Raw genomic sequence first — 26,879 nt, 5'->3', positions numbered from 1 at the left:
TTCTCTAATTTTAATCTGCATTCTTGTCTAGACAACCATCAATTGAAACCATCAATCACTTGACCTTATTTTTGCTTTTAGTTTCCAGTTTCAGGCCAATAAGCTGTTCAATCTTTTCCATAAAACCTGACTCTGTTGTACATGATGAAAAATGTGTTGCTGGAAAAGCGCAGCAGGTCAGGCAGCGACCAAGGAGCAGGAGAATCGACGTTTCGGGCATAAGCCCTTCTTCAGGAACATTGTCAGCCCATCTCCAGCATCTGCAGTCGTCATTTTTTCCCTATGTTGTACATGATTCCAGAAAGTAAAGGCTAATTTGTCAGCACCTCTGTCAACTCATTCAGATTTTTTTTACGTTATCCACGAGTAGAATCATCCTTAAAATACTTGATGTAAACTTGATTGTCTTTAACACGACAATTGATTTCTTAAGTCCCATAGACCAACCCACCCTCACCCTGGATAATGGACACCATGACTGAATCTTACTTTCTTTTTGGCTAAATCTAAGTTGCATCGAATCGTTTGGTGATTCTTGCCACAAGACCCAAAGTTCTCTCACCATGTCTTACCAAATTCACCTCACTAATTATCTAGTATATCCTATGGTATGCCTCATATTCAATTTCCACCCCATCTTACCAGGTGCTGATCTTGGAACAGCCCACCACACACTGACAGCACTCCAAACATTGTCAGCCCAGACATGCACATTGCCATGTGTTTACCCTGGACATGGGAGACAGCAAGATTTGAGGGCCTGCTGTGGGATTGATGTAGAAATCAGTAAGGGGGATTGTATTATACTTGAATGAATTAGTATTGAGAGAGGGGAGGTATTAACAGTTTTTGCAGGCTTGAAAATGGACAAGTCACCAAACCCATTTAAGATATATCCTAGGCTGCTAAAGGTTGCAAGGGAGGAGATTGAATGGGCTCTTAATTTATTATTTAAGGATAAATTATTAACTAAAAGAGCAAGGGAGTAAACATTGATGGCAGGATCCAAGGAAGTGCAAAGGGACAAAGTGTGTTTGTTTGTCCATAGCAGCAGGACAAGTCAATAAGCTGTTGAGAAGACATATAGAATACTTGCCTTTATTAGTGAAAGCATTGAATACAAGAGCAAGGTGGTTATGATGGAGCGGTGTATAACATTGCTAGGCTACAGCTGGAGTAGTGTGCAGTTCTGGTCAGCATTACTATAGAAAGGATGTGATTGGTCATTAGAGGATGCAGAAGAAATTCACCAGCTTGGACCGGAGAAATGATCTATGAAGAGAGATTAGATAGGCTGGGATTGTTTTCATTAGAGCAGAGAAGACTGAGGAGGTATCTGATTGACATTGCAAATTCTGAAGGACATAGATAGTATAGATAGGGAGAAACATTTGCTCTTAGTAGTCAGTAATTAGCCAGTAACCAGGGAGCAGTTTTAAGGTAAGGGGTAAGCAATTTAGAGGGGACTTGAGGAAAAATGTTTGCACCCAGCCAGTTGAGTATCTGGAGCACACTGCCTAACAAGGTGGTGGTGCATGAATCCTCAAGACACTTAAGAACTATTTTGATGAACACTTGAAATGCAATGGCATATAAGGCTATGGATCAAAAACAGGATTGGAATGGATGGATATTTGATGGATATCTGCTGGGCCGATGGCCTCTCTCTATGCTGTAAAAGGTCTCTATGCTCTATCTGTTGAGAGAGAAACAGAGTTGATGCTTTGAGTCCAATGCCTCTTCTTTAGAGCTCTAACACTCTCACAGATGCTTTTCAGTCATTCTTGAGATGTGGTCATTGCTGGTTAGGACAGCATTTATTGCCAATTCATAAATGGCCCTTGAAAAGATTGCACTGAGGTTGAACTGCATTCTTGAACCTCTGCAGTCCATCTGATAATGCTGCCAGACCTATTGAGTTCTTCCAGCATTTTCTGTCATTGTTCTACACATTCTCAGGTATTGGGCAATTCCTCGTGCTCTGTTACCATAACCTCAGCAGAAATGGGTGTCAAAAGATAATTTGGGTATACAACAAAAAGAATTTGATTCCACATTAAAGATCAGTCAAAATCTTATCAAGTGACAAAGGAGGTTTAAGAGGTTAAATGACCCACTTCTTCTTCATATGCCAATATCACATATAAGGCAAAGATTTAAAAGGACTTAAGGGGCAACGTTTTCATGCATAGGGTGGTGCATGTATGGATTGAGCTGCCAGAGGAAGTGGTGGAGGCTGGTACAATTATGACAATTAAAACGGCATCTGGGTGGGTATATGAATAGAAGGGTTTAGAGGGAAATGGGCCAAGTACTGGCAAATGGGACTAGAAGGGTCTGTTTCTGTGCTGTATATCTCTATGATTCTATAACTGTCTGACTCTATAAGTCATTGATATAAATGATGAAAAGCAGTGGCCTCAGCATGGATTTGTGTGGCACACTCCTGGTCACAGGCCTCCAGTCTGAAAAGCAACCCTCCACCACCACATTCTGTCTTCTACCTTTGAGCCAATTCTGTATCCAAATGGCTAGTTCTCCCTGTATTCCATATGATCTAACCTTGCTAACCAGCCTACCTTTTCAAACGCCTTACTGAAGTCCATATAGATCACGTCTACTGCTTTGCTCCCATCAATCCTCTTCATTACTCAAGCGCGTTAGTGAGACACAATTTCCCATGCACAAAGCCATTTCATAGCTTGCAGTTCTAAATTATGAGGAGAAGCTCAAGGACTTGGACAGTAGGGAAAGGAGGAAGACACTGAAATTAGCAAAAGGCAGAAAATATTTCTTTGCACTGATATAATGGTCCCTTCTAAGAACACAAAATTTACTGCACTCCTATCTTCAGAAAATTTAGATAAAGTCAGTGGAGAGAGTGGAAAAAAATTTAAATGTTATCTTTACTTAATGCAGATGCTTGAATTTGTGTAAAAGCCAAATCCTGCTGGAATCCTAGATCAAAAACAAAAAATTGCAATGTTGACTCTATTCCTCTACATAGATGCTTCTTGAGCTGCTCAGCATTTCCAGCATTTTTATGTTTATGTTTGAGTCAATGTATGAATGATTAATTTAGTGTTAGCATTCCAATAACATGGCTATCCTAACATTTGACTGAGTAAGTTATATTGATGTATTTGTTTTGGTCTCAAGCCTTTGTGTTCTAATTAACCAAAAACCAGTCAAAGTGTCAGAATTATCCCGGAAATTGTCAGCAGTCTATTCTTAATCTCAATGCTGATAAATTACTGCCTGTGAGTCAGAGAAAGCAGTATCAATTCAATTTATTTTAATATTGATGCATATGCCTGTAAGTTAATAATTACTCATTCAAAAAGTAGTGTGCTATCTCTGGTGAGAAGTTTCAGTCAAATAGATCCTTCGAAGAAGTGTCCCCCTTTTGTGTACACATGCTGTAGAGATGACAACTTCCTAGTTTAGTTATTTGTTTGATCTTGAGTTATTTGTAGTGTTTAGATCAGAGTGGTGCTGGAAAAGCACAGCAGGTCAGGCAGTATCTGAGGAGCAAGAAAAATTGACATTCCAGGCAAAAGCCCTTCATCAGGAATGAGGCTGAGATCCATTCCTGATGAAGGGCTTTTGCCCAGAACATCAATTTTTCCTATTCCTCAGATGCTGCGTGACCTGTTGTGCTTTTCCAACACCACTCTAATCTTGTCAGCAATACATGATATCCACCAAAAGAGATTAAATACAGAACCACAGGAAAGGCACATTGCTTGTGTTGTAAAGTTTTGAATCAGCACCCTTGTCAAAGAAGGGTACCAAGAATCAGGTTTATTAAGACTGATGAACTGTCAGAAATTGTAAAATATGTCTTGAATTATAGAGTCATAGAGATGTGTAGCATGGAAACAGACCCCTCAGTCCAACCCATCCATGACGACCAGATATCCCAACCCAATCTAGTCCCACCTGCCAGCACCCAGCCCATATCCCTCCAAACCCTTCCTATTTATATACCCATCCAAATGCCCCTTAATTGTTGCAAATGTACCAGCCTCCACCACATCCTCTGGCAGCTCATTCCATACATGTACCACCCTCTGCATGAAAAAGTTGCCCCTTAGGTCTCTTTTATATCTTTCCCCTCTCACCCTAAATCTATGCCCTCTAGTTTGGTCTCCCTGACCCCAGGGAAAAGACTTTGTCTATTTATCCTATCCATGCACCTCATAATTTTGTAAACCTCTATAAGGTCACCCCTCTTGATATAACCTTTTACTCTTGTACTGATTATACCTTTTTCTGGTTCCAAAGGTAATGAGTTATTTGTAATATCTGTGCATTCAGTGTATTTGATAACGAGGCCTGATGCAAACTGACAGTGAGGCAAGGAATAGGGAGAGAGTGCAGTTGAACACGTGGCTGCAAGGATGGTGTAGGAGGGAGGGCTTCAAGTATTTGGACAATTGGACTGCATTCTAGGGAAGGTGGGACCTGTACAAACAGGACGGGTTGCACCTGAACCAGAAGGGCACCAATATCCTGGGGGTAGGTTTGCTAGCACTCTTCGGGGGGGGTTTAAACTAATTTGGCAGGGGGATGGGATCCGGACTTGTAGTCCAGCAAGTAAGCTAGCTGTGTGTCAGGATGTCCAAGACTGTAGGGAGGCTGTGGAGAAGGTAGCACTGACAGGGAATACTTGCGGACACAGAGATGGGCTCAAGTGCATATACTTCAATGCAAGGAGTATCCGAAATAAGCTGGGTGAACTTAAGGTGTGGATCGGTACCTGGGACTACGATGTTGTGGCCATCACGGAAACGTGGATAGATGAGGGACAGGAATGGCTGTTGGAGGTTCCTGGTTACAGATGTTTCAGTAAGATTAGGGAGGTTGGTAAAAAAGGAGAGGGGGTGGCATTGCTAATTAGAAATGGTATAACGGCTGCAGAAAGGAAGTTTGAGGGGGATCTGCCTTTGGAGGTAGTATGGGCTGAAGTCAGAAATAGGAAAGGTGCAGTCACCTTGTTGGGTGTTTACTATAGGCCCCCCAATAGCAGCAGAGATGTGGAGAAACAGATTGGGAAACAGATTTTGGAAAGGTGCAGAAGCCACAGGGTCGTAGTCATGGGTGACTTCAACTTCCCAAATATTGATTGGAAGCTCTTTAGATCAAGTAGATTGGATGGGCCGGTGTTTGTGCAGAGTGTCCAGGAAGCTTTTCTAACTCAGTACGTAGATTGTCCAACCAGAGGGGAGGCCATATTGGATTTGGTACTCGGTAATGAACCGGGACAAGTGATGGGCTTGTCAGTGGGTGAACATTTTGGTGATGGTGACCAGAATTCTGTGACTTTCACCTTGGTTATGGAGAGAGATAGGTGCGCACAACAAGGTAGATTTTACAATTGGGGGAAGGGAAATTACGATGCTGTAAGACAGGATTTGAGGAGCATAGGTTGGGAGCATAGGCTGTCAGGGAAGGATGTGGTGGAAATGTGGAACTTTTTCAAGGAGCAGATACGACGTGTCCTTGATATGTATGTACCTATCAGGCAGGAAAGAAATGGTCATATGAGGGAGCCTTGGTTGACGAGGGAGGTTGAATGTCTAGTAAAGAGGAAGAAGGAGGCTTACATAAGATTGAGGAAACAGGGTTCAGACAGAGCAGTGGAGGGATACAGGATAGCCAGGAGGGACCTGAAGAAAGGGATTAGGAGAGCTAAGAGAGGGCATGAAAAATCCTTGGCGGATAGGATCAAGGATAACCCCAAGGCATTTTATGCGTATGTGAGAAACCTGAGAATGACGAGAATGAGGGTAGGTCCGATCAAGGACAGTAGTGGGAGATTGTGTATTGAGTCGGAAGAGATAGGAGAGGTCTTGAACAAGTACTTCTCTTCAGTATTTACGAACAAGAGGGACCGTATTGTTGAAGAGGAGAGTGTGAAATGGACTGGTAAGCTAGAAGAGATACTTGTTAGGAAGGAAGATGTGTTGGACATTTTGAACAACTTGAGGATAGACAAGTCCTGACGGGATATATCCTAGGATTATGTGGGAAGCAAGAGAGGAAATTGCAGTACCGTTGGCAATGATCTTCTCGTCTTCACTGTCAACGGGGGTGGTACCAGGGGACTGGAGAGTAGCGAATGTTGTGCCCCTGTTCAAAAAAGGGAATAGGGATAACCCCGGGAATTACAGGCCAGTTAGTCTTACTTCTGTGGTAGGCAAAGTAATGGAAAGGGTACTGAGGGATAGGATTTATGAGTATCTGGAAAGACACTGCTTGATTAGGGACAGCCAGCACGGATTTGTGAAGGGTAGGTCTTGCCTTACAAGTCTTATTGAATTCTTCGAGGAGGTGACCAAGCATGTGGATGAGGGTAGAGCAGTGGATGTAGTGTACATGGATTTTAGTAAGGCATTTGATAAGGTTCCCCATGGTCGGCTTATGCGGAAAGTCAGGAGGCATGGGATAGAGGGAAATTTGGCCAATTGGATAGAAAACTGGCTAACCGGTCGAAGTCAGAGAGTGGTGGTAGATGGTAAATATTCAGCCTGGAGCCCAGTGACAAGTGGAGTTCCGCAGGGATCAGTTCTGGGTCCTCTGCTGTTTGTAATTTTTATTAATGACTTGGATGAGGGAGTCGAAGGGTGGGTCAGTAAATTTGCAGATGATACGAAGATAGGTGGAGTTGTGGACAGTGAGGAGGGTATTTGTCATTTGCAAAGGGACTTAGATATGATGCAGAGCTGGGCTGAGGAGTGGCAGATGGAGTTCAACCCTGCCAAGTGTGAGGTTGTCCATTTTGGAAGAACAGATAAGAATGCGGAATACAGGGTTAATGGTAGGGTTCTTAGTCAGGTGGAGGAACAGAGGGATCTTAGGGTCTATGTACATAGATCTTTGAAAGTTGCCACTCAGGTGGATAGAGTTTGTAAGAAGGCCTATGGTGTATTATCGTTCATTAGCAGAGGGATTGAATTCAAGAGTCGTGAAGTGATGTTGCAGCTGTACAGGACTTTGGTTAGGCCACGTTTGGAGTACTGTGTGCAGTTCTGGTCGCCTCACTTTAGGAAAGATGTGGAAGCTTTGGAGAGGGTGCAGAGAAGATTTACCAGGATGTTGCCTGGAATGGAGAATAGGTCGCACGAGGATAGGTTGAGAGTTCTCGGCCTTTTCTCGTTGGAACGGCGAAGGATGAGGGGTGACTTGATAGAGGTTTATAAGATGATCAGAGGAATAGATAGAGTAGACAGTCAGAAACTTTTTCCCCGGGTACAACAGAGTGTTACAAGGGGACATAAATTTAAGGTGAAGGGTGGAAAGTATAGGGGAGATGTCAGGGGTGGGTTCTTTACCCAGAGAGTGGTGGGGGCATGGAATGCGCTGCCCGTGGGAGTGGTAGAGTCAGAATCATTGGCGACCTTTAAGCGGCATTTGGATAGGTACATGGATGGGTGCTTAATCTAGGATAGAGGTTTGGCACAACATCGTGGGCCGAAGTGCCTGTTCTGTGCTGTATTGTTCTATGTTCTAAACTACGCCCGCTGCCCCCCCCAACCCCTGCACCGCTCTCCACTTTCCTTATATAATTGGTACTTTGTGCTCAATATTACAAGGAGCCAGGCTGCTCATGCTCTGAAATAAAAAGTCAGTCAGTCAACCCAGAGAAGAAAAGCAAAGAGGTGAGCATTATTGTCAAGGTGATTACGTAGTGATAGTGTCAGTGCATTGGTAACCCAAAACCCCAGGCACGTGCTCTGGAGACTTGGATTCAAGGCTCACAATGGCAGACAGTAAAATTGAAATTCAATAAAATGTGGAATTAACAATGACCAAGAAAACATTGTTGTAAAATTCTGTCTGACTCCCCATTTCCCTTTCAGGAAGAGAATCTGCTGTTTTATTTGGTCCACACATGACTTGGACAAACAGCAATGCAGTTGATTTTCAAGATCCTCCTGAATTGATGTAGCAAGCAGCACAGTTGTATCAAACCACTGGGAAAGTCTCAAAAAAAAAGGAATGATACCGAGAAATTATCACTAAAAATGAAAAATATAGAGTTGTCAACACCGCAGAATCCTCATTACCAAAATGAAGGCTTGTGCTGCCTGACCTTTTGTGGTTTTTCAGTACCACTCTGATCTAAACTCTGGTTCCAGCATCTGCATTCCTCACTTTTGCCTACTTGAGTTATTTGTACCCCACAGTCCCGCCCTCATTCTTTTTGATCTTCCCGTATGGTACACTGCCAATAGCTATGGTGCCCATTGGAAAACTGCTGCAGCTCTGTATCACAGAAGCTCAAAAGCAAAGTACAAGAAGGCTTAATTCTGTTGCCAAGAATGTTGAGCACCAACATTCATAAGTTTTTATTATCTATGTGCTCAAGCTTCCGAAGAAAATATTTACAAAATGACATGCCTGACTGGAGTTGGTCTGTTCTAATTCAACATATCCTTCTTGTGGAAGTGCCCCACAAATAGGATTGGGACATTAGAATGTACAATGTTCCAATGCATTCCAATGCCCCAATCATATCTGTGTGGGGATGTTTAAGGAACTTTAAGATTGATCAAGAAAAGCACTGTACAATTGCAGATATTACTACAATTTTCCCTTTTTTTATTAAATAATGTGTAGATGCAGCTTTTAGTTTTAACAGCCAGTGGGCATTTTATCTCCTCTGCACTCAGTTAATATATTACATCCACAATTGCAGGGCTGAAGGAGACTGGGGGAGTCAATGTTTTCCTTAATTCTATTTATTCTGTCTTCATGAGGGTACCCCACCCAGGATTTCCTATATGTTTGAACCTAGACATGAGTATGCTATCTGGGTGAGCAGCCATTATTCTCAATTTCATCTGGATCTGAATTTTTATGTGCTCACAAATGCCAAACTCTGATGAAGAATTCATTCCCTGCAGACTGCAAGGAAACAATTTACCATCTCATTAGATCAAGATAAAAGCAATCCAAAGTGCCTTGGTCACTGGGGAGGAATAGGTAAAAACAAGGACTGCAGATGCTGGAAACCAGAGTCTAGATTAGAGTGGTGCTGGAAAAGCACGGCAGGTCAGGCAGCATCCGAGAGCAGGAAAATCGACGTTTTGGGCAAAAGCCCTTCATCAGGAATAGGCTGGGAGGAATCTCTCCTCCTTCACACATTGTGCTGAAAAGCAGAGATCAGTTGAATCAAACTGAGGAACAAACCTGCCCTTTTCCTGACTCAATTCCACATTTTATTTGTTTTGGAGGTGCCGGTGTTGGACTGGGGTGTACAAAGTTAAAAATCATACAACACCTGGTTATAGTCCAACAGGTTTATTTGGAAGCACTAACTTTGGGAGCGCGACTCCTTCATCAGGTGGTTGTGGAGTATGTATTCCACATAGAAAGCTAATGCTTCCAAATAAACCTGTTGGACTATAACCAGATGTTGTATGATTTTTAACAGTTTTTGTTATTCTTTTATGGAACATGGGATGTTTGCATTTGAGCAGCTGGGGATGCATGATACCTCTCATTGCGATGAGCACTAAATTCTAATTCTTTTCAAATGTCCGAACATATTTTCACAATTGTACTCACAGTTTTTTCTTGCTGTGGTTTGTATTATTCAGAAGTTTGAAGAATCTTCCGAAAAATCAACAAGTAAAACAGCTTTCTATGAAGCTCTTCAGAATGCGCTGGGAGGAGAAAACTCAAACTCACTCATCAAGGATGCAGCAACTTGGTTTTACTCGTTACAGCACTCTCTGGCTGACTACGCTGCCTTCTCTAGGGCTTTAGAGAATGCCACACGGTAAGGCCACAACACAGAATATGAACAATTTTTCTCTCATATTCTTGATATTTTCACATGGCTTTGAAGGGGATCGGGTGAGCAGACATGTTTTCACATGATACATTGCATGGTTCAACCATGCAAATGGTTTAGACCCTTGCTAATACAGAAACAATGTTTGAACCACTGCTGAATTACATAAGCTCTTTTTAATTGACCTCAAGGAGGCCTCTTTTCAATATTGCAGTGAGAATTTTGCATTCTTTTCTAATCCAGTTTGTTGGCATTAGTTGTCATTTGTGACACAAGACTAAACTTCTGCTATTGCTTTGGGTGTACTTCCAGGAATGCTGCCTAAGTAATTGATCTTAAAAAGGCTGTTGGACCATCATGATAAAAAAAAGCTCTTTATTTGTGGATTTTGAACAGGCAGGAACACTATTCCTGACTCCAAAGACAGCAGTAGGCTGTTACTGCTGTTCATTCTCACCATCTGACCCAGTAACCCCAATCCTAATCACACTTTGGCTGGACTCGACTCTCAATCTCACTAGGGAGAAAAATTGGTTACATCCCTATCTTGTATTGTCAGGACACCTAGAAGTATATACAGAACGAGTAGAAAGGCATTGCTCTTACTCAAGCTAAATGACAAGAGGTCACTGGCTGTGGGACAGCCATACATGTACTAAATCAGCTGATGTATAAAGTCATACAACTACTCTAGACAAAATACTGCACCATCATCCTAGTGCTGAACTCAAGAAAACATATTCAGAGTGTCCAGTCAGATTTCCAGATTGAAATTTAGACTTTGGTTGGATTATTGGTAATTGTGATAAAAGTGATTGTGGTCACAATGATGTTCGTAAAGACATTAATATTTACAAAGAATGTATAAGTACAGGTAGTTCTTCTAAAACATGATGATGGGTTCTTGTGCAACCCCGTATTATAGAAAAATTGCTTATTAGAAATAATGCTTAAAGTGTTGGCCATGTGTTGCCTGTAATGTGATTACAAGTTTTAAAAAGTTAGCGCTTTAAAAATAGTGTCCCCAGTTCGTCAACTGTGTTACAATGAATTCACGTTAACGAAACCCACTTTATAGCAGAATGACCAGTAAATGAAAGTCAACTGGAGGAGAGGTGGTATAATGCGATTCATGCAAATTATGATGATCTAACTCTGTCATCAGTCAAAGATAAGAGACAGGTCGAGAATGAATCTATGAAGAGAGGCCTTAGACACTACACTAATGAATTGTATTTGGGAATTGACTACGTTTGGATGTACAGAATGGAAGATTACAGTGCATTAGCCATACTGAAGAGACATGGAACAAGCAGGCTCCAGGAAAAAGTATATGCAGAAAACTACAGCCAAAATATTCCAGATTGGTTTCTCAATGTGTTGGCAGTGGTATTGGCTTAAAGCAGAAAATTAACCAGTTTCTTCATTAAGAGGGTATGAATCATTGGAATTGTCCTTGTGAAAAAAAATTGTCTTCTTTATCTTTGACTTTATATAAAAGACATCTTATTAAATAATCAACTTCAATACAAAATTGCTTGCAAATGCTCATTTTCTGGGCAGATGTGAAGAATCACCATTTAGTCAAGGTATCGGAGATTTGCTTGTGCTTTATCGACATAACGCTGTATTACCCCTTTTGGAGACAGAAAAATATTGAGAAAAGTGAAAACTGGGAGAACATTACCTTCTAAAAGTTACCAAAAGCAAAGGCTAATACATTCACATCTGTCGCACATGACAAATCTGGTGTGCTATATTTAGAGTATCTGTCTACTGTGGTTTACATACTAAAAATACAAACTGTTTTACTTGGTGGAGTTAAAGTTTATTATCACTGTGGGAAAAGGAGATATCACTTGAGAACTAGTTCCACTCCATCACTTCCTGGGTATTGTAAAATATGCCTATTGAGCTGTTAGCTTTTTCTCGATCTTCTGTAAAATGAGTTCTGTGCTATAGCTGGAAATATCATGATGAGCAGATAGCATTTATTCAGTGAACAGAGATGTCATTTTGTGTGAGCCACTTGTTTTCCGGATTGTGTGATGCAGGCCAGAAGTCCCAGTTACTGTGAAAAATGATACTTACATCTGAATTAGGAGGAGGAGTAGCTCATTTAACCCCTCATTTAACATCATGACTGTTTGATTGTGGTCTCTGTTTTCTTGTTTATTTTTTATATCATTTGACTCTGTTGACCAATTCTCTGCTGGATCAATTTAGGTAGATACAATAAAGTCAATTAAACTTAATGCACTTCTAATTTATTCTAATTTAAGAACTAGCTTAATTGCGATCTACATGAATGTAGTACAAAGGTTACTCAGACTTAGTTCAGAGATATAGTATCAACTGCACTGGTGAGGAAGCCAGCCAGGCTTCAGTCAATTAATATGGATATCTTCCCCTTCTCTGAGCTCCAAATTCAGGGCCGTCTTTCTGCAATGGCATTACCCATGCTTTACTTTATTTTTGCATGCTCCGAGATCCATTCTCCTATATAGAGTCTGGAAAGTGCTCAACTGTAATAAGCCCCAGTTTATCACTGTCAGGCTTCTGCTCCGGGCTCCCAAGGTGTCTTTAGTTTGCACTTTGCAGTGTTATAACATGGGGTAAACTGTCCTGCTTAATTTAAAGCAGCAACACAGAAAAGATTCATCCCGTGCAGTAATCTGTGAAAATTTGAGAGGCCAGGAACTATTTAAATTAAAAATTAACAACTTTATTTCTTAAAGTTAAAAATCACACAACATCAGGTTATAGTCTAACAGGCTTATTTGGAAGCACTAACTTTTGGAGTTGTCATCTGATGAAGGAGCAGCATTCCGAAAGCTAGTGCTTCCAAATACACCTGTTCGACTATAATCTGGTGTTGTGTGATTTCTAACCTTGTACACCCCAATCCAACACTGGCATCTCCAAATCATTATTTCTTAAAGTATAACGGAGAATAATTAACTAACAACTATTGACAACTCCATCCTCTAACCTATCATTTACCTTCCCCTTCCACAATACTAGTCCGATAAAACTCCCAATTAAGATTTACAAAACAAAAATTCTTATCTCAAAACCAGGCAGCGTTCGGTTCTTCTATTTGGATCTTCATATGTCTTCCTTTCTTCTTCTTATGGATTCTGCTTCATAGGTTACTGATCAATAAAGGTACTTTTAAGAGAGCTATTTTTCAGGCAGTCTTTGCTTGTAGCTGGGCAGTTCTCATCTCAACTGTTCAATTTTCCCTGGTCTTATACCCCAAAGAATCGGATTGTGTCATCGCTTTTAAGATTGTCAATATACTCAATTCAAACTTAATTGGAATTTGGCATTTTTGGGGGTATAATTTAAACTGATTTACCTAATTCAAATTTTTTTGTTGTTTCTAGGTAACCAGATAACTTAGCTTTTGACCAAGTGTTACATTGTTACCTTATTGAGGACAGTTGATGCTGTCAGGTAGCTCCACCAGCTTTTAACTCTCTTAAAGGTACAGTGCACCTCCCCTTAAGAAAAAAATGAAACATCATAATGAAAATATGGCTTCTTTTTTTCTACCTTTTAAACACATTACCCTAACTTTCATATAAGTTCACCTTAACTTCTCATTTAGCTGTATACATATAACATTAAATAAATACAAATCTCATTTAAACTCCATCAGTTAAATCCACAATAACGCATCTGCGATTAAATTCTTATGACCTGCAACATGTATGATTTTTAAATTAAAAGTTTGCAACATAAGCCTACAACAAAATAGTCTCATTACTGGTCTTTGAAGCGTTCTAAGAATGTAAGCAGAATTGTGATCTGTGTACAAAACTGTCTCTGACACATTGTTTGTGACATACACATTAAAATGTTGTAAGGCCAGTACCAAACTCAAAATAGTTCCTTTTCGATTGTGGAGTATTTCCTCTGGTGGATGTTGATCTTCTTTGAAAAGTAACCAACTGGCAGTTCAATCCCATCCTCACCTTCCTGTAGGAGGACAGCTCCAACTCCAATGTCACGAGCATCAACGGTGACTTTAAAACTTTTGAAATGTTTGGTGTAGCTAAAACTGGTTTGGTGGTTAATATGGCTTTCAAATGGTTGAATGCCTCCTGGCGTTGTTCAGTCCACTGAAACTTTGTGTTCTTCTTCAGCAAATCAGTTAACGTTGCCACTACACTGCTGACATTTGGAACAAACTTCCAATAGAATCTGTTGAATCCTAAAAATCGAAGCACCTCTTTCTTCGAGGTTAGTCATGGAAATTCCTCGATGGTCTTTGTCTTTATGTTCCATGGGGTCAAACTTCCATGACCGATGTTATGCCCAAGAATGTCACCTCTGCTTTCACAATTCCATTTAATTTAAGGTTATCACCAGTTTTGTTTCTTTTAGTCATTCAAAGAATTCTGCCAACTGTACCATGTGACCTTTCCAAGACTTACTAAAGATCATCATCTAACAGACTGCACAGTTTGTTAGTCCACTCACAACTCTGTTCATGAGTCTTTGGAATGAGGCAGGTGTGTTCTTCATTCCAAAGGGCATCACTTTAAACGATATAGCCCATTTGGGGTTACAAACATCAAAATTCCTTTTGCCGACTCTGATAAAGGTACCTGCCAGTAACCATGTATTAAGTCCAGCTTGGTGATGATGTAAGTTGTTTGTTCGACTTTCTCGATACAGTCCTCCAATCTAGGAATTGGATATACATCGGATTTTGTAATGGCATTGACCTTCCAATCATCCACGCAGAATCATTGAGTCCTGTCTGATTTGCGACTAAGACGATTGGTGAACTCCACTCGCTCTGACTAGGTTCAGTGATGCCCTGTCGAGCATGGCCTCCACTTCAATCTGCACCTGTCTGGTTTTGAAAGGGTTAAGCCAACACAGGGTTTTGTTTTATTGGAGCAGTGTTCCCTACATCTACTTCATGTCTAACAACATTAGTCCACCCCATCTGATTCTTACATATGTTCTTATACTGCAATAACAAATCTTTCAACTGCGTTCTATGCTCCTGAGACAGATACCTTACTAACCTATCCCATTCCTCAATGACTTCTTCTTTTAACCTATTTTGAGGCACATCAAAATCCATATCATCTGGATTTGATTCCTCACTCTGCGGGGCTGTAAGTAACGCCTGTTTCTCCAGTTCTTTGTCTCTAGTATAATATGGTTTCAACATGTTCACTCGACATACCAGATACCTTTTTTCCTATCTGTCATCTTAACTAGATAGATCACCTGACATAAGTTTTTCTCAATTTGATAGGAACCACCAACCTGGCTTTGAAGGGATCCCCTATCACTGGTAACAGTAATAACACGTTATTCCCTTGGGAAAACATCTGAGTCTCGGAGCTTTTATCTGCCACCTGCTTCATTCTACATTGTGCCCTCTTCAGGTGCTGTTTAGCTAACTCACCTACTCGGTTTAATCTCTCCCTCACCTCCGATATACAATCTAAGTGTGAGATCTCCAATTTTGGTCCAGTCAACGCTTCTTTAATTAATTTCAAAGGGCCTCTCATTTCATGATCAAATATTAACTCAAAGGGAGTGAACTGAGTAGATTTGTTTGGGGCATCTCTAATGGCAAACAATATGAATGGGATACCTTTATCCCAATCATTCGGGTAATTCTGACAGTATGCTCTCAACGTGGTCTTCAAGGTCTGATGCCACCTTGCTTAAACTCCCTAGGATTCAGGATGATACACACTGGAGTTAAAATGCTGTATACCTCAGCTATCCATAACCTCCTTAAACAGCTTAGCAGTTGACCCTTACTCTGACCAAATCTCTTTGGATAACCCATATCATCTGAAGAAAACTACTAACTCCTCTGCCACCTTTTTTGCCTTGATACTCCGTAAAGGAATTGCCTCCGGAAATCTGGTAGACACATCCATTATGGTTACCAAGTACTGGTTCCCACGTTTAGTTCTCGGGAGGGGACCTACACAATCAAATAGATCCAACATGAAAGGATCTTCAAATGTGGGAAGAGGCAACACAGGTGCTGGTTTTTAACTGCCTGTGGCTTACCTACCATTTGGCATGTATGACACAGATGGCAAAACTTAACCACATCCTTGTGCATTCCAGGCCAATAAAAATGTTTATTTACCTTAGCCTGTGTCTTTTGTACCCCTAAGTGACCTCCTACATGTGCTACCCGTAACACTTCCTGTCTGTATGCTACTGGCAACACAATCTGGTGCACTTCAGCCCATTTCTCTTCTGCACCAACCTGCCGTGGTCTGCATTTCCATCTTAGGAAACCCTCCAGAATATTCTCTGCCTCCTTTTCAAAGTACGCATCCATATATAAATCTTTTATCATCTTGTCTTACAGTTGCAAGTCTGTTAGTCTTTCAGGACTAAACACTTCTGTTTGACCCTTTGCTTGTTCAGGTTTTTCTTGCACCATTACATCAGGGTATCTGCTAACTGATCTTCAACTCCTTCATCTTTCTCCTTACTTTTCACTTCATGCTGTGACTTATGATAATGGGATTTGGTTACCACACATTTGGGGAGAATACCAGGATATTTCTGTTTTAACTCCTCAGTTTCTAGGACTTCCTTGGGCTTCTCCACAACAAGGGGTATCACTCCCACCTTGGATCCTGCCAAATCATTCCCAAGGACAAATTGAATTCCTGGAGCTGACACTCTGTCAATCACTCCCACTGTAACTTCCCCAGTCTTGAGTTGGCACTCCAACCTGATCTCACATCGGGGAATGCTAAATTGCTGTCCATCTATCCCACAAATTACCACACTCTCGAGTAACAGATCAGAAAGAGTGCATATTCATCACCCCTTACTGTGAGCAACCGGTATCTCTCAAAAGTATAACTACTTGTCTCTCCCCCATTCTTTCTGAATAAACTTTACCCGCAGAGGCAAATTCTTTGCAGAGATCAGGTAATAACTGCATACCCAGCCCCTGCCTAGGCTGTGCACTCTCCTGCAGTTCCTCAACTCTTCTTGGTGTCTCCTCTACTACCTTCACTAATGCCACTGGCTTAGATTCTTTTACCACATCTTTTCCCACTGTGCCTATCTTTAACGACCAGCACTGTGACTTTATATGTCCTACTTTACTACAGTGGAAACACCTGAGGCCTTACACCTCCTTTCCACCCTCATGGGCTTCTTTTTTATCATGTGGCAAATTCTTACCAGTCCTCTCTACTTTTGGTTTAGTAATGTAGGATCACCCCTTCTCCCAACTTCTATCCCTCACAGGATGAAATTCTGGCCAGAAGCTTGCCTTATGCACCAACATGTGCTCATCTGCTAATTCTGCTGCCCTTCTCACTTCCCGAACTTTTTGTTCCTCCACATGAATTCTTACCATCTCTGGTAGTGAGGTTTTAAACTCGTCCAGCAGAATAATCTCTCTTACAGCCTCAAGCATCCTATTTATTTTCAAAGCATGCACCTATCGATAAAATGACTATGTTTAATTCTTTTGAACTTAACATAAGTCTGACCTGCTTCCTTCTTTGAGTTTCTGAACCGCTGTCTATATACTTCTGGTACCAATTCATAAGCACTTAAAATAGCCTGTTTAACCTAATTCATAATCTCTTGACACCTCATCTGGCAACGCAGCAAATACCTCATGAGCTCTGCCGACCAGTTTAGTCTGGACTAGCATTACCCATAAATCCTCAGACCACTCCATCTGCTTAGCCAATTTTTGAAATGAAATTGAGAAGGCTTCAATATCTTTCTCAATAAAATGTGGAAGAGTTTTGGCATATGTATATATATCACTACTTTCTCTTTTTAACTCCATCCTGTTAACTTGACTTTGCTGGCTAAGTCGCAATTTCTCAAGTTCAAATTCTCTCTCTTTTTGCTCAGTTAAGAACTTTCTCTCTCTTTCCTTTTCCTCTCTCTCTCTTTCTCTCTCCCTTTCTTTCTCCTTTTCTTTTCTATCTCTGTCTTTGCTCAGCCAAGAGGCTTCTCTCTCTCTCTCTCTCTTCTTCCTCTCTCTGCCTCTCTTCTCTCTCTCTCTCTCTCTCTTTTTGCCTTTCTCTCTCCCTTTGTTTACCTTCCAATTCCATTTTCCTCAATTGTAATTTAAGTTTTTCTACCTCTACTGCACTTGTCTGTTTCTCTACACACCTAAGTGTTTGAGTAATTCCCTTTCAATTTCGGTTCTCGTTCAACTTTTGTCTTTGGTTAAACCCAAATCTAACTTACTTGCTAATTCAAAAAGTATGGCCTTTTTGTTTCCTACTAAACTTCCTTGGCAAATTTGAGAATCATCTTCAAATCCCAAAACCTCTTTAGCAAATTTAAGAGCCATTCTCTCACGTTTAATTTGCTCAACCACAAGTCACTAAAAGTAAACCAATTGTCTCACCTATATTTTATTTAAAGATCTAGGACACTAGCCTGCAAGTGTTTAAATCTTCTGGGACTTTTCATACCCCCAAATCAATTCAAATCTGTCAAAACCAGTTCAATTCTTGGACGAGCCCCCAAACTGTTATGACATGGGGTAAATTATGCTGCTTAATTTAAAACCAGCAACACAGAAAAGATTTATCCCACGCAGTAATCTGTGAAAACTCAAGAGGCCAAGAACTATTTAAAGTAAAAATTAACAACTTTATTTCTTAAAGTATAACAGAGAATAATTAACTAATGACTATTTACAACTCCATCCTCTAATCCATCGTTTACCTTTCCCTTCCACAATACTAGACCAATAACACTCCCAATTAAGATTTACAAAACAATAGTTCTTTTGTCAAAACCAGGTAGCTTTCAGGTAGAGTCATAGAATCATAGAGATGTACAGCATGGAAACAGACTCTTTGGTACAACCTGTCAATGCCGACCAAATATCCCAACCCAATCTCATCCCACCTGCCAGTACCCGGCCCATATTCCTCCAAACCCTTCTTATTCATATACCCATCTTAAATGTTGCAATTGTACCAGCTTCCACCACTTCCTCTGGCAGCTCATTCCATAGACGTACCACTCTCTGCATGAAAAAGTTGTCCCTTAGGTCTCTTTTATATCTTTCCCCTCTCACCCTAAGCCTATGCCCTCGAGTTCTGGACTCCCCGCTCTCAGGGAAAAGACTTTGTCTATTTATCCTATCCATGCCCCTGATAATTTTGTAAACCTCTATAAGGTCACCCCTCAGCCTCTGACGCTCCAGGTAAAACAGCCCCAGCCTGTTCAGCCTTTCCCTATAGCTCAAACCCTCCAACCCTGGCAACATCCTTGCAAATCTTTTCTGAATCCATTCAAGTTTCACAACATCTTTCCGAGAGGAAGGAGACCAGAATTGCACATAATATTCCAATAGTGGCCTAACCAATGTCCTGGACAGCCACAACATGACCTCCCAACTTCTGTACTCAATATTCTGTCCAATAAAGGAAAGCATACCAAACACCTTCTTCATTATCCTATCTACCTGCAACTCCACTTTCAAGAAGCTATGAACCTGCACTTCAAGGTCTCTTTGTTCAGCAATACTCCTGAGGACCTTATCATTAAGTGTATAAGTCCTGCTAAGATTCGCTTTCCCAAAATGCAGAACCTCGCATTTATCTGAATTAAACTCCATCTGCCACATCTCAGCCCATTGGCCCATCTGGTCCAGATTCTGTTGTAATCTGAGGTAACCCTCTTCACTGTCCACTACACCTCCAATTTTGGTGTCATCTGCAAACTTACTAACTGTACCTCTTATGCTCGCATCCAAATCATTTATGTAAATGACAAAAAGTAGAGGGCCCAGCACCGATCGTTGTGGAACTCCACTGGTCACAGGCCTCCAGTCTGAAAAGCAACCCTCCACCACCACCCTCTGTCTTCTACCTTTGAGCCTGTTCTATATCCAAATGACTAGTTCTCCCTTTATTCCATGAGATATAACCTTGGGGAATCTTGTCCAATGCCTTACTGAAGTCCATATAGATCACATGTACTGCTCTGCCCTCATCAATTGTCTTTGTTACTTCTTCAAAACACTCAATCATAAGACCATAAGACCATAAGACATAGGAGTGGAAGTAAGGCCATTCGGCCCATCGAGTCCACTCCGCCATTCAATCATGGCTGATGCGCATTTCAGCTCCACTTGCCAGCGTTCTCCCCGTAGCCCTTAATTCCTCTAGACAACAAGAACCTATCAATCTCGGCCTTGAAGACATTTAGCGTCCCGGCTTCCACTGCACTCCGTGGCAATGAATTCCACAGGCCCACCACTCTCTGGCTGAAGAAATGTCTCCGCATTTCCGTTCTGAAATGACCCCCTCTAATTCTAAGGCTGTGTCCACGGGTCCTAGTCTCCTCGCCTAACGGAAACAATTTTCTAGCATCCACCTTTTCAAAGCCATGTATTATTTTGTACGTCTCTATTAGATCTCCCCTTAATCTTCTAAACTCCAACGAATACAATCCCAGTATCCTCAGCCGTTCCTCATATGCTAGACCTGTCATTCCAGGGATCATCCGTGTGAATCTCCGCTGGACACGTTCCAGTGCCAGTATGTCCTTCCTGAGGTGTGGGGACCAAAACTGGACACAGTACTCCAAATGGGGCCTAACCAGAGCTTTATAAAGTCTTAGTAGTACATCTCTGCTTTTATATTCCAACCCTCTTGAGATAAGAGACAACATTGCATTCGCTTTCTTAATCACAGACTCAACCTGCATGTTTACCTTTAGAGAATCCTCGACTAGCACTCCCAGATCCCTTTGTGCTTTGGCTTTATTAAGTTTCTCACCATTTAGAAAGTAGTCCATTCCTATATTCTTTTTGCCAAAGTGCAAGACCTCGCACTTGCTCACGTTAAATTCCATCAGCCATTTCCTGGACCACTCTCCCAACCTGTCTAGATCCTTCTGTAGCCTCCCCACTTCCTCAGTACTACCTGCCTGTCTACCTAACTTTGTATCATCGGCAAACTTCGCTAGAATGCCCCCGGTTCCCTCATCCAAATCATTAATATATAATGCGAACAGCTGTGGCCCCAGCACCGAACCCTGCGGGACACCGCTCGTCACCGGCTGCCATTCTGAAAAAGAACCTTTTATCCCAACTCTCTGCCTTCTGTTAGATAGCCAATCCTCAATCCATCCCAGCAGCTCACCTCGAACACCATGGGCCCTCACCTTGCTCAGCAGTCTCCCGTGTGGCACCTTATCAAAGGCCTTTTGAAAGTCCAGATAGACCACATCCACTGGGTTCCCCTGGTCTAACCTACTTGTTACCTCTTCAAAAAATTCCAACAGGTTTGTCAGGCATGACCTCCCTTTACTAAATCCATGTTGACTTGTTCTAATCAGACTCTGCTCTTCCAAGAATTTAGAAACCTCATCCTTAATGATGGATTCTAGAATTTTACCAACAACCGAGGTTAAGCTGATTGGCCTATAATTTTCCATCTTTTGCCTTGATCCTTTCTTGAACAAGGGGGTTACTACAGCCATCTTCCAATCATCCGGGACCTTTCCTGACTCCAGTGACTCTTGAAAGATCTCAACCAATGCCTCTGCTATTTCGTCAGCAACCTCTCTCAGAACTCTAGGGTGTATCCCATCAGGGCCAGGAGATTTATCAATTTTAAGACTTTTTAACTTTTCTAGCACTATCTCTTTCGTAATGGCAACCATACTCAACTCAGCCCCATGACACCCTTTAATTTTTGGGATATTACTCATGTCTTCCACTGTGAAAACTGACGCAAAGTACTTGTTAAGTTCTCCTGCTATTTCCTTATCTCCCATCACTAGGCTCCCTGCATCAGTTTGAAGTGGCCCAATGTCTACTTTTGCCTGTCGTTTGTTTCTTATGTACTGAAAGAAACTTTTACTATTATTTCTAATATTACTGGCTAGCCTACCTTCATATTTGATCCTCTCATTTCTTATTACACTCTTTGTTATCTTCTGTTGGCTTTTGTATCCTTCCCAATCTTCTGATTTCCCACTGTTCTTCGCCACTTTATAGGATCTCTCTTTTTCTTTAATACATTTCCTGACTTCCTTTGTCAGCCAAGGTTGTCTAATCCCTCCCCGGTTAATCTTTCTTTTCTTGGGAATGAACCTCTGTACAGTGTCCTCAATTATACCTACAAACTCCTGCCATTTTTGCTCTAGTGTCTTCCCGGTTAGCCTCTGCTTCCAGTCTATTTTAGTCAGTTCCTCTCTCATGCCCTCATAATTACCTTTATTCAACTGTAACACCATTACATCAGATTTTGTCTTCTCCCTTTCAAACTCCAGACTGAACTCTACCATATTATGGTCGCTACTTCCTAAGGGTTCCCTTACTTTAAGATCTTTTATAGAGTCTGGTTCATTGCAAAGCACTAGGTCCAGAATAGCCTGCTCTCTTGTGGGCTCCATGACAAGCTGTTCCAAAAAGCCATCCTGTAAGCATTCCATGAATTCCCTTTCTTTAGATCCACTAGCAACATTATTTACCCAGTCCACCTGCATATTGAAGTCACCCATGATCAATGTAACCTTGCCTTTCTGACATGCCTTCTCTATTTCCCGGTACATGTTGCGTCCCTGGTCCTGACCACTGTTAGGAGGTCTGTACACAACTCCAATTATGGTTTTTTTGCCTTTGTGGTTCCTCAATTCCACCCACACAGACTCCACATCATCCGACGCTATGTCATTCAATACCATAGATTTAATTTTGTTCTTAACTAACAAGGCAACCCCACCCCCTCTGCCCACCTCTCTGTCTTTTCGATAAGTTGAAAAACCATGGAGGTTTAACTGCCAGTCCTGACCCCCCTGTAACCAAGTCTCTGTGATGCCTACTACATCATAATCATTCACTATTATCTGTGCCATTAATTCATCGGCTTTGTTATGAATGCTACGAGCATTCAGGTAAAGTGCCTTAATGCTAACTTCCTTATTAGAGATGTTGTAAGTCATATGTCCTAAGTTATCCTTGCTTTTTTCTGCATTCTCAGTCTGCCTCAATTTTAAATCCGCCTGGAAACATGCTATCCTGCTGCTTATCTTTCCATTTACCTCCATACTCCCTGTCGCTTTCACTTTCCCTTCCCCCCAACTCAGAAGTTTAAAGTCCTACTGACCACCCTATTTATCCTCTTCGCCAGAACATTGGTACCTGATCGGTTCAGGTGGAGACCGTCCCAACGGTACAGATCCCCCCTGTTCCAAAACTGATGCCAATGCCCCATGAAGTGGAATCCCTCTTTCCCACACCAATCCCTTAGCCACGTGTTTACTTGCCTAATTTTCTTGTCCCTATGCCAATTGGCACGTGGCTCGGGCAGTAATCCGGAGATTATGACCCTTGAGGACCTGTGCTTCAATTTCCTGCCTAGTGCTTCGTAATGCCCAAACAGGTCCTCCACTCTAGTCTTGCCTATGTTGTTGGTACCAACGTGGACCACAACAACAGGATCCTCCCCCTCCCGCTCCAATATCCTTTCAAGCCGGTCAGAGATGTCTCGCACCCTGGCACCGGGCAGGCAACACACCATGCGAGACTCCCGATCCGGCTTGCAAATCAAGTTTGTGAGATATGATTTCCCACGCACAAAGCCATGTTGACTATCCCTAATCAGTTCTTGCCTTTCCAAATACATGCACATCCTGTCCCTCAGGATTCTCTCCAACAATTTGCCCACCACTGAGGTCAGGCTCACCGGTCTATAGTTTCCTGGCTTGTCCTTACCACCCTTCTTAAACAGTGGCACCACATTTGCCAACCTCCAGTCTTCCGGCACCTCACCTGTGACTATCGATAATACAAATATCTCAGCAGGAGGCCCAACAATTACTTCTCACAGAGTTCTTGGGTACACTTGATCAGGTCCTGGGGATTTATCCACCTTTAACCGTGTCAAGACATCCAGCACTTCCTCTTCTGTAATCTGGACATTTTGCAAGATGTCACCATCTATTTCCCTACAGTCTATATCTTCCATATTCTTTTCCACAGTATATACTGATGCAAAATATTCATTTAGTATCTCCCCCACTTTCTATGGCTCCACACAAAGGCCACCTTGCTGATCTTTGAGGGTCCTATTCTCTCCCTAGTTACCCTTTTGTCCTTAATATATTTGTAAAAACCCTTTGGATTCTCCTTAATTCTATTTGCCAATGCTATCTCATGTCCCCTTTTTGCCCTCCTGATTTCCCTCTTAAGTATACTCCTACTTCCTTTATACTCTTCTAAGGATTCACTCGATCTATTCTGTCTATACCTGACATATGCTTCCTTCTTTTTCTTAACCAAACCCTCAATTTCCTTAGTCATCCAGCATTCCCTATACCTACCAGCCTTCCCTTTCACCCTGACAGGAACACACTTTCTCTGGATTCTTGTTAGCTCATTTCTGAAGGCTTCCCATTTTCCAGCCGTCCCTTTACCTGCGAACATCTGCCTCCAATCAGCTTTCAAAAGTTTTCGCCTAATACCGTCAAAATTGGCCTTTCTCCAATTTAGGACTTCAACTTTTAGATCTGGTCTATTCTTTTCCATCACAATTTTAAAATGAATAGAATTATGGTAGTTGGCCCCAAAGTGCTCCCCCATTGACACCTCAGTCACCTGCCTTGCATTATTTCCCAAGAGTACGTCAAGTTTTGCACCTTCTCTAGTAGGGACATCCACATACTGAATCAGAAAATTGTCTTGTACTCACTTAAGAAATTCCTCTCTATCTAAACCTTTAACACTAAGGCAGTCCCAGTCTATGTTTGGAAAGTTAAAATCCCCTACCATAACTACCCTATTATTCTTACAGATAGCTGAGATCTCCTTCCAAGTTTGTTTCTCAATTTCTCTCTGACTATTAGGGGGTCTATAATACAATCCCAATAAGGTGATCATCCCTTTCTTATTTCTCAGTTCCACCCAAAAAACTTCCCTGGATGTATTTCCGGGAATATCCTCCCTCAGCACAGTTGTAAAGCTATCCCTTATCAAAAATGCCACTCCCCCTCCTCTCTTGCCTCCCTTTCTATCCTTCTTGTAGCATTTGCATCCTGGAACATTCAGCTGCCAGCCCTGTCCATCCCTGAGCCATGTTTCTGTAATTGCTATGATATCCCAGTCCCATGTTCCTAACCATGCCCTGAGTTCATCTGCCTTCCCTGTTAGGCCCCTTGCAATGAAATAAATGCAGTTTAATTTATTAGTCCTACTTGTCCCTGTCTGCCCTGATTGTTTGATTCACTTCTGTTCTCAATTGTACCTGTCTCAGATCGATCTCTTTCCTCACTATCTCCCTGGGTCCCATCCCGCCCCCTTACTAGTTTAAATCCTCCCTAGCAGTTCTAGCAAATTTCCCTGCTAGTATATTAGTCCCCTTCCAATTCAGGTGCAATCTGTCCTTCTTATACAGGTCACTTCTACCCCAAAAGAGATTCCAATGATCTAAAAATGTGAATCCTTCTCCCATACACCAGCTCCTCAGCCATGCATTCATCTGCTCAATCCTCCTATTCCTGCCCTCACTAGCTCGTAGCACTGGGAGTAATCCAGATATTACTACCCTTGAGGACCTCCTTTTTAAATTTCTGCCTAACTCTCTGTAATCTCCGTTCAGAATCTCAACCTTTTCCCTTTCTATATCGTTGGTTCCATTGTGGACAATGACCTCTTGCTGGCCCCTCTCCCCTGTGAGAATATTCCGCACCCTCTCTGAGACATCCTTGATCCTGGCACCAGGGAAACAACACACCATTCTGCTTTTTCTCTGCTGGCCACAGAAACGTCTGTCTGTACCTCGGATTACAGAATCCCCTAACACAATTGATCTCTTGGAAGCTGATGTACCCCTCATTGCATTTGAGCCTGTCTCAATACCAGAAACTTGGCTGTTTGTGCTACGTTCCCCTGAGAATCCATCACCCCCTACATTTTCCAAAACAGCATACCTATTTGAAATGGGTATATCCACAAAAGACTCCTGCCCTAGGTGCCGACCTCTCTTACCCTTCCTGGAGTTAACCCATCTATGTGACTGTATTAACCCATCTATGTGACTGTAAAATGTTCTTCTATTTGGATCTTCCTGTGTCTTCTATTCTTCTTCTTTGGGATTCTGGTTGTTGATCGATTAAGGGTCTTTTAAGAGAGCTATTTTTTAGGCAGTCTTTTACATGCTGGTGGCTGGGCAGTTCTCCTCTCAACTGCTCAATTTTCCCCAGTCTTATACCCCCACCCCCCCCCCCCCCCCCCCCCCCCCAAAAGCAACGGATTGTATCATTGGCTTTTAAGATTGTCAATCCACTCCATTCAAACTTGATTGGAATTTGGTATTTTCGGAGTATAATTTAAACTGATTGGCCAAATTCGAATCTGTTTTGTCATTCCTAGGCAACCAGCTAATTTTGCTTTTGACCAAGCGTTCCATTGTTACTTTATTGAGAACATTTGGTGCTCTCAGGTAGCTCTACCAGCTTTTAACTCTCTTAAAGGGAATGTACACCCACATATTCATAACAGCAGCTACAAAGTATGTTTATCTGTCAATCTGTTACAGTCTTTCCTTTGACCCCATCTGTGTAAACATATGGAATTACCAGGTTTAAGCATCCCCATCTCCCAGTGTCTGACTTTGGTACAATTCAGCATGCAGCTACAAAGTATGTTTATCTGTCAACCTGTTACAGTCTTTCCTTTGACCCCATCCATGTAAACATATGGAATTACCAGGTTTAAGCATCCTCATCTCCCAGTGTCTGACTTTGGTACAATTCAGCATGCAGTTGTTTACAATTGCACAATTAATTATCATTACACAAACCGAATATTTAATTAATTCACGAGTTTTGAGAAGATTTGTAGCTCAGGTTTGCTCGCTGAGCTGGAAGGATCATTTTCAGATGTTTCGCCACCTTACCAGGTAACATCATCAGTGAACCTCCAGATGAAAGACTGGTGGCATGACCCGCGTTCTATTTATGTGTTTAGGTTTCCTTGGGTTGGTGATGTCATTTCCTTGTCTTTTTCTCAGGGAGTGATACATGGGATCCAAGTCAATGTGTTTGTTGATAGAGTTCCAGT

At 41.8% G+C, this 26,879-nt stretch overlaps 2 protein-coding genes across 7 annotated transcripts in view; one reads left to right on the top strand and one right to left on the bottom strand.

The window, feature by feature from the left end:
- The window catches only part of sla1a (Src like adaptor 1a), a 241,687-nt gene that overhangs the window by 97,330 nt on the left and 117,478 nt on the right, over nt 1-26,879 (bottom strand). The window lies entirely within an intron of this gene.
- tg (thyroglobulin) overlaps nt 1-26,879 on the top strand; it is a 366,459-nt gene that overhangs the window by 258,723 nt on the left and 80,857 nt on the right. Inside the window, exon 44 of the mRNA XM_072569545.1 lies at nt 9,609-9,790. Within this exon, the coding sequence (XP_072425646.1) occupies nt 9,609-9,790 (182 nt within the window). The remainder of the gene's footprint in view (nt 1-9,608; nt 9,791-26,879) is intronic.

This window comes from Chiloscyllium punctatum, chromosome 5, assembly GCF_047496795.1.
Source record: "Chiloscyllium punctatum isolate Juve2018m chromosome 5, sChiPun1.3, whole genome shotgun sequence".
NCBI classification, from domain to species: domain Eukaryota; kingdom Metazoa; phylum Chordata; class Chondrichthyes; order Orectolobiformes; family Hemiscylliidae; genus Chiloscyllium; species Chiloscyllium punctatum.
The sequence above is the reverse complement of the archived record's forward strand: the minus strand, read 5'-3'. Positions and strand labels throughout refer to the sequence as shown.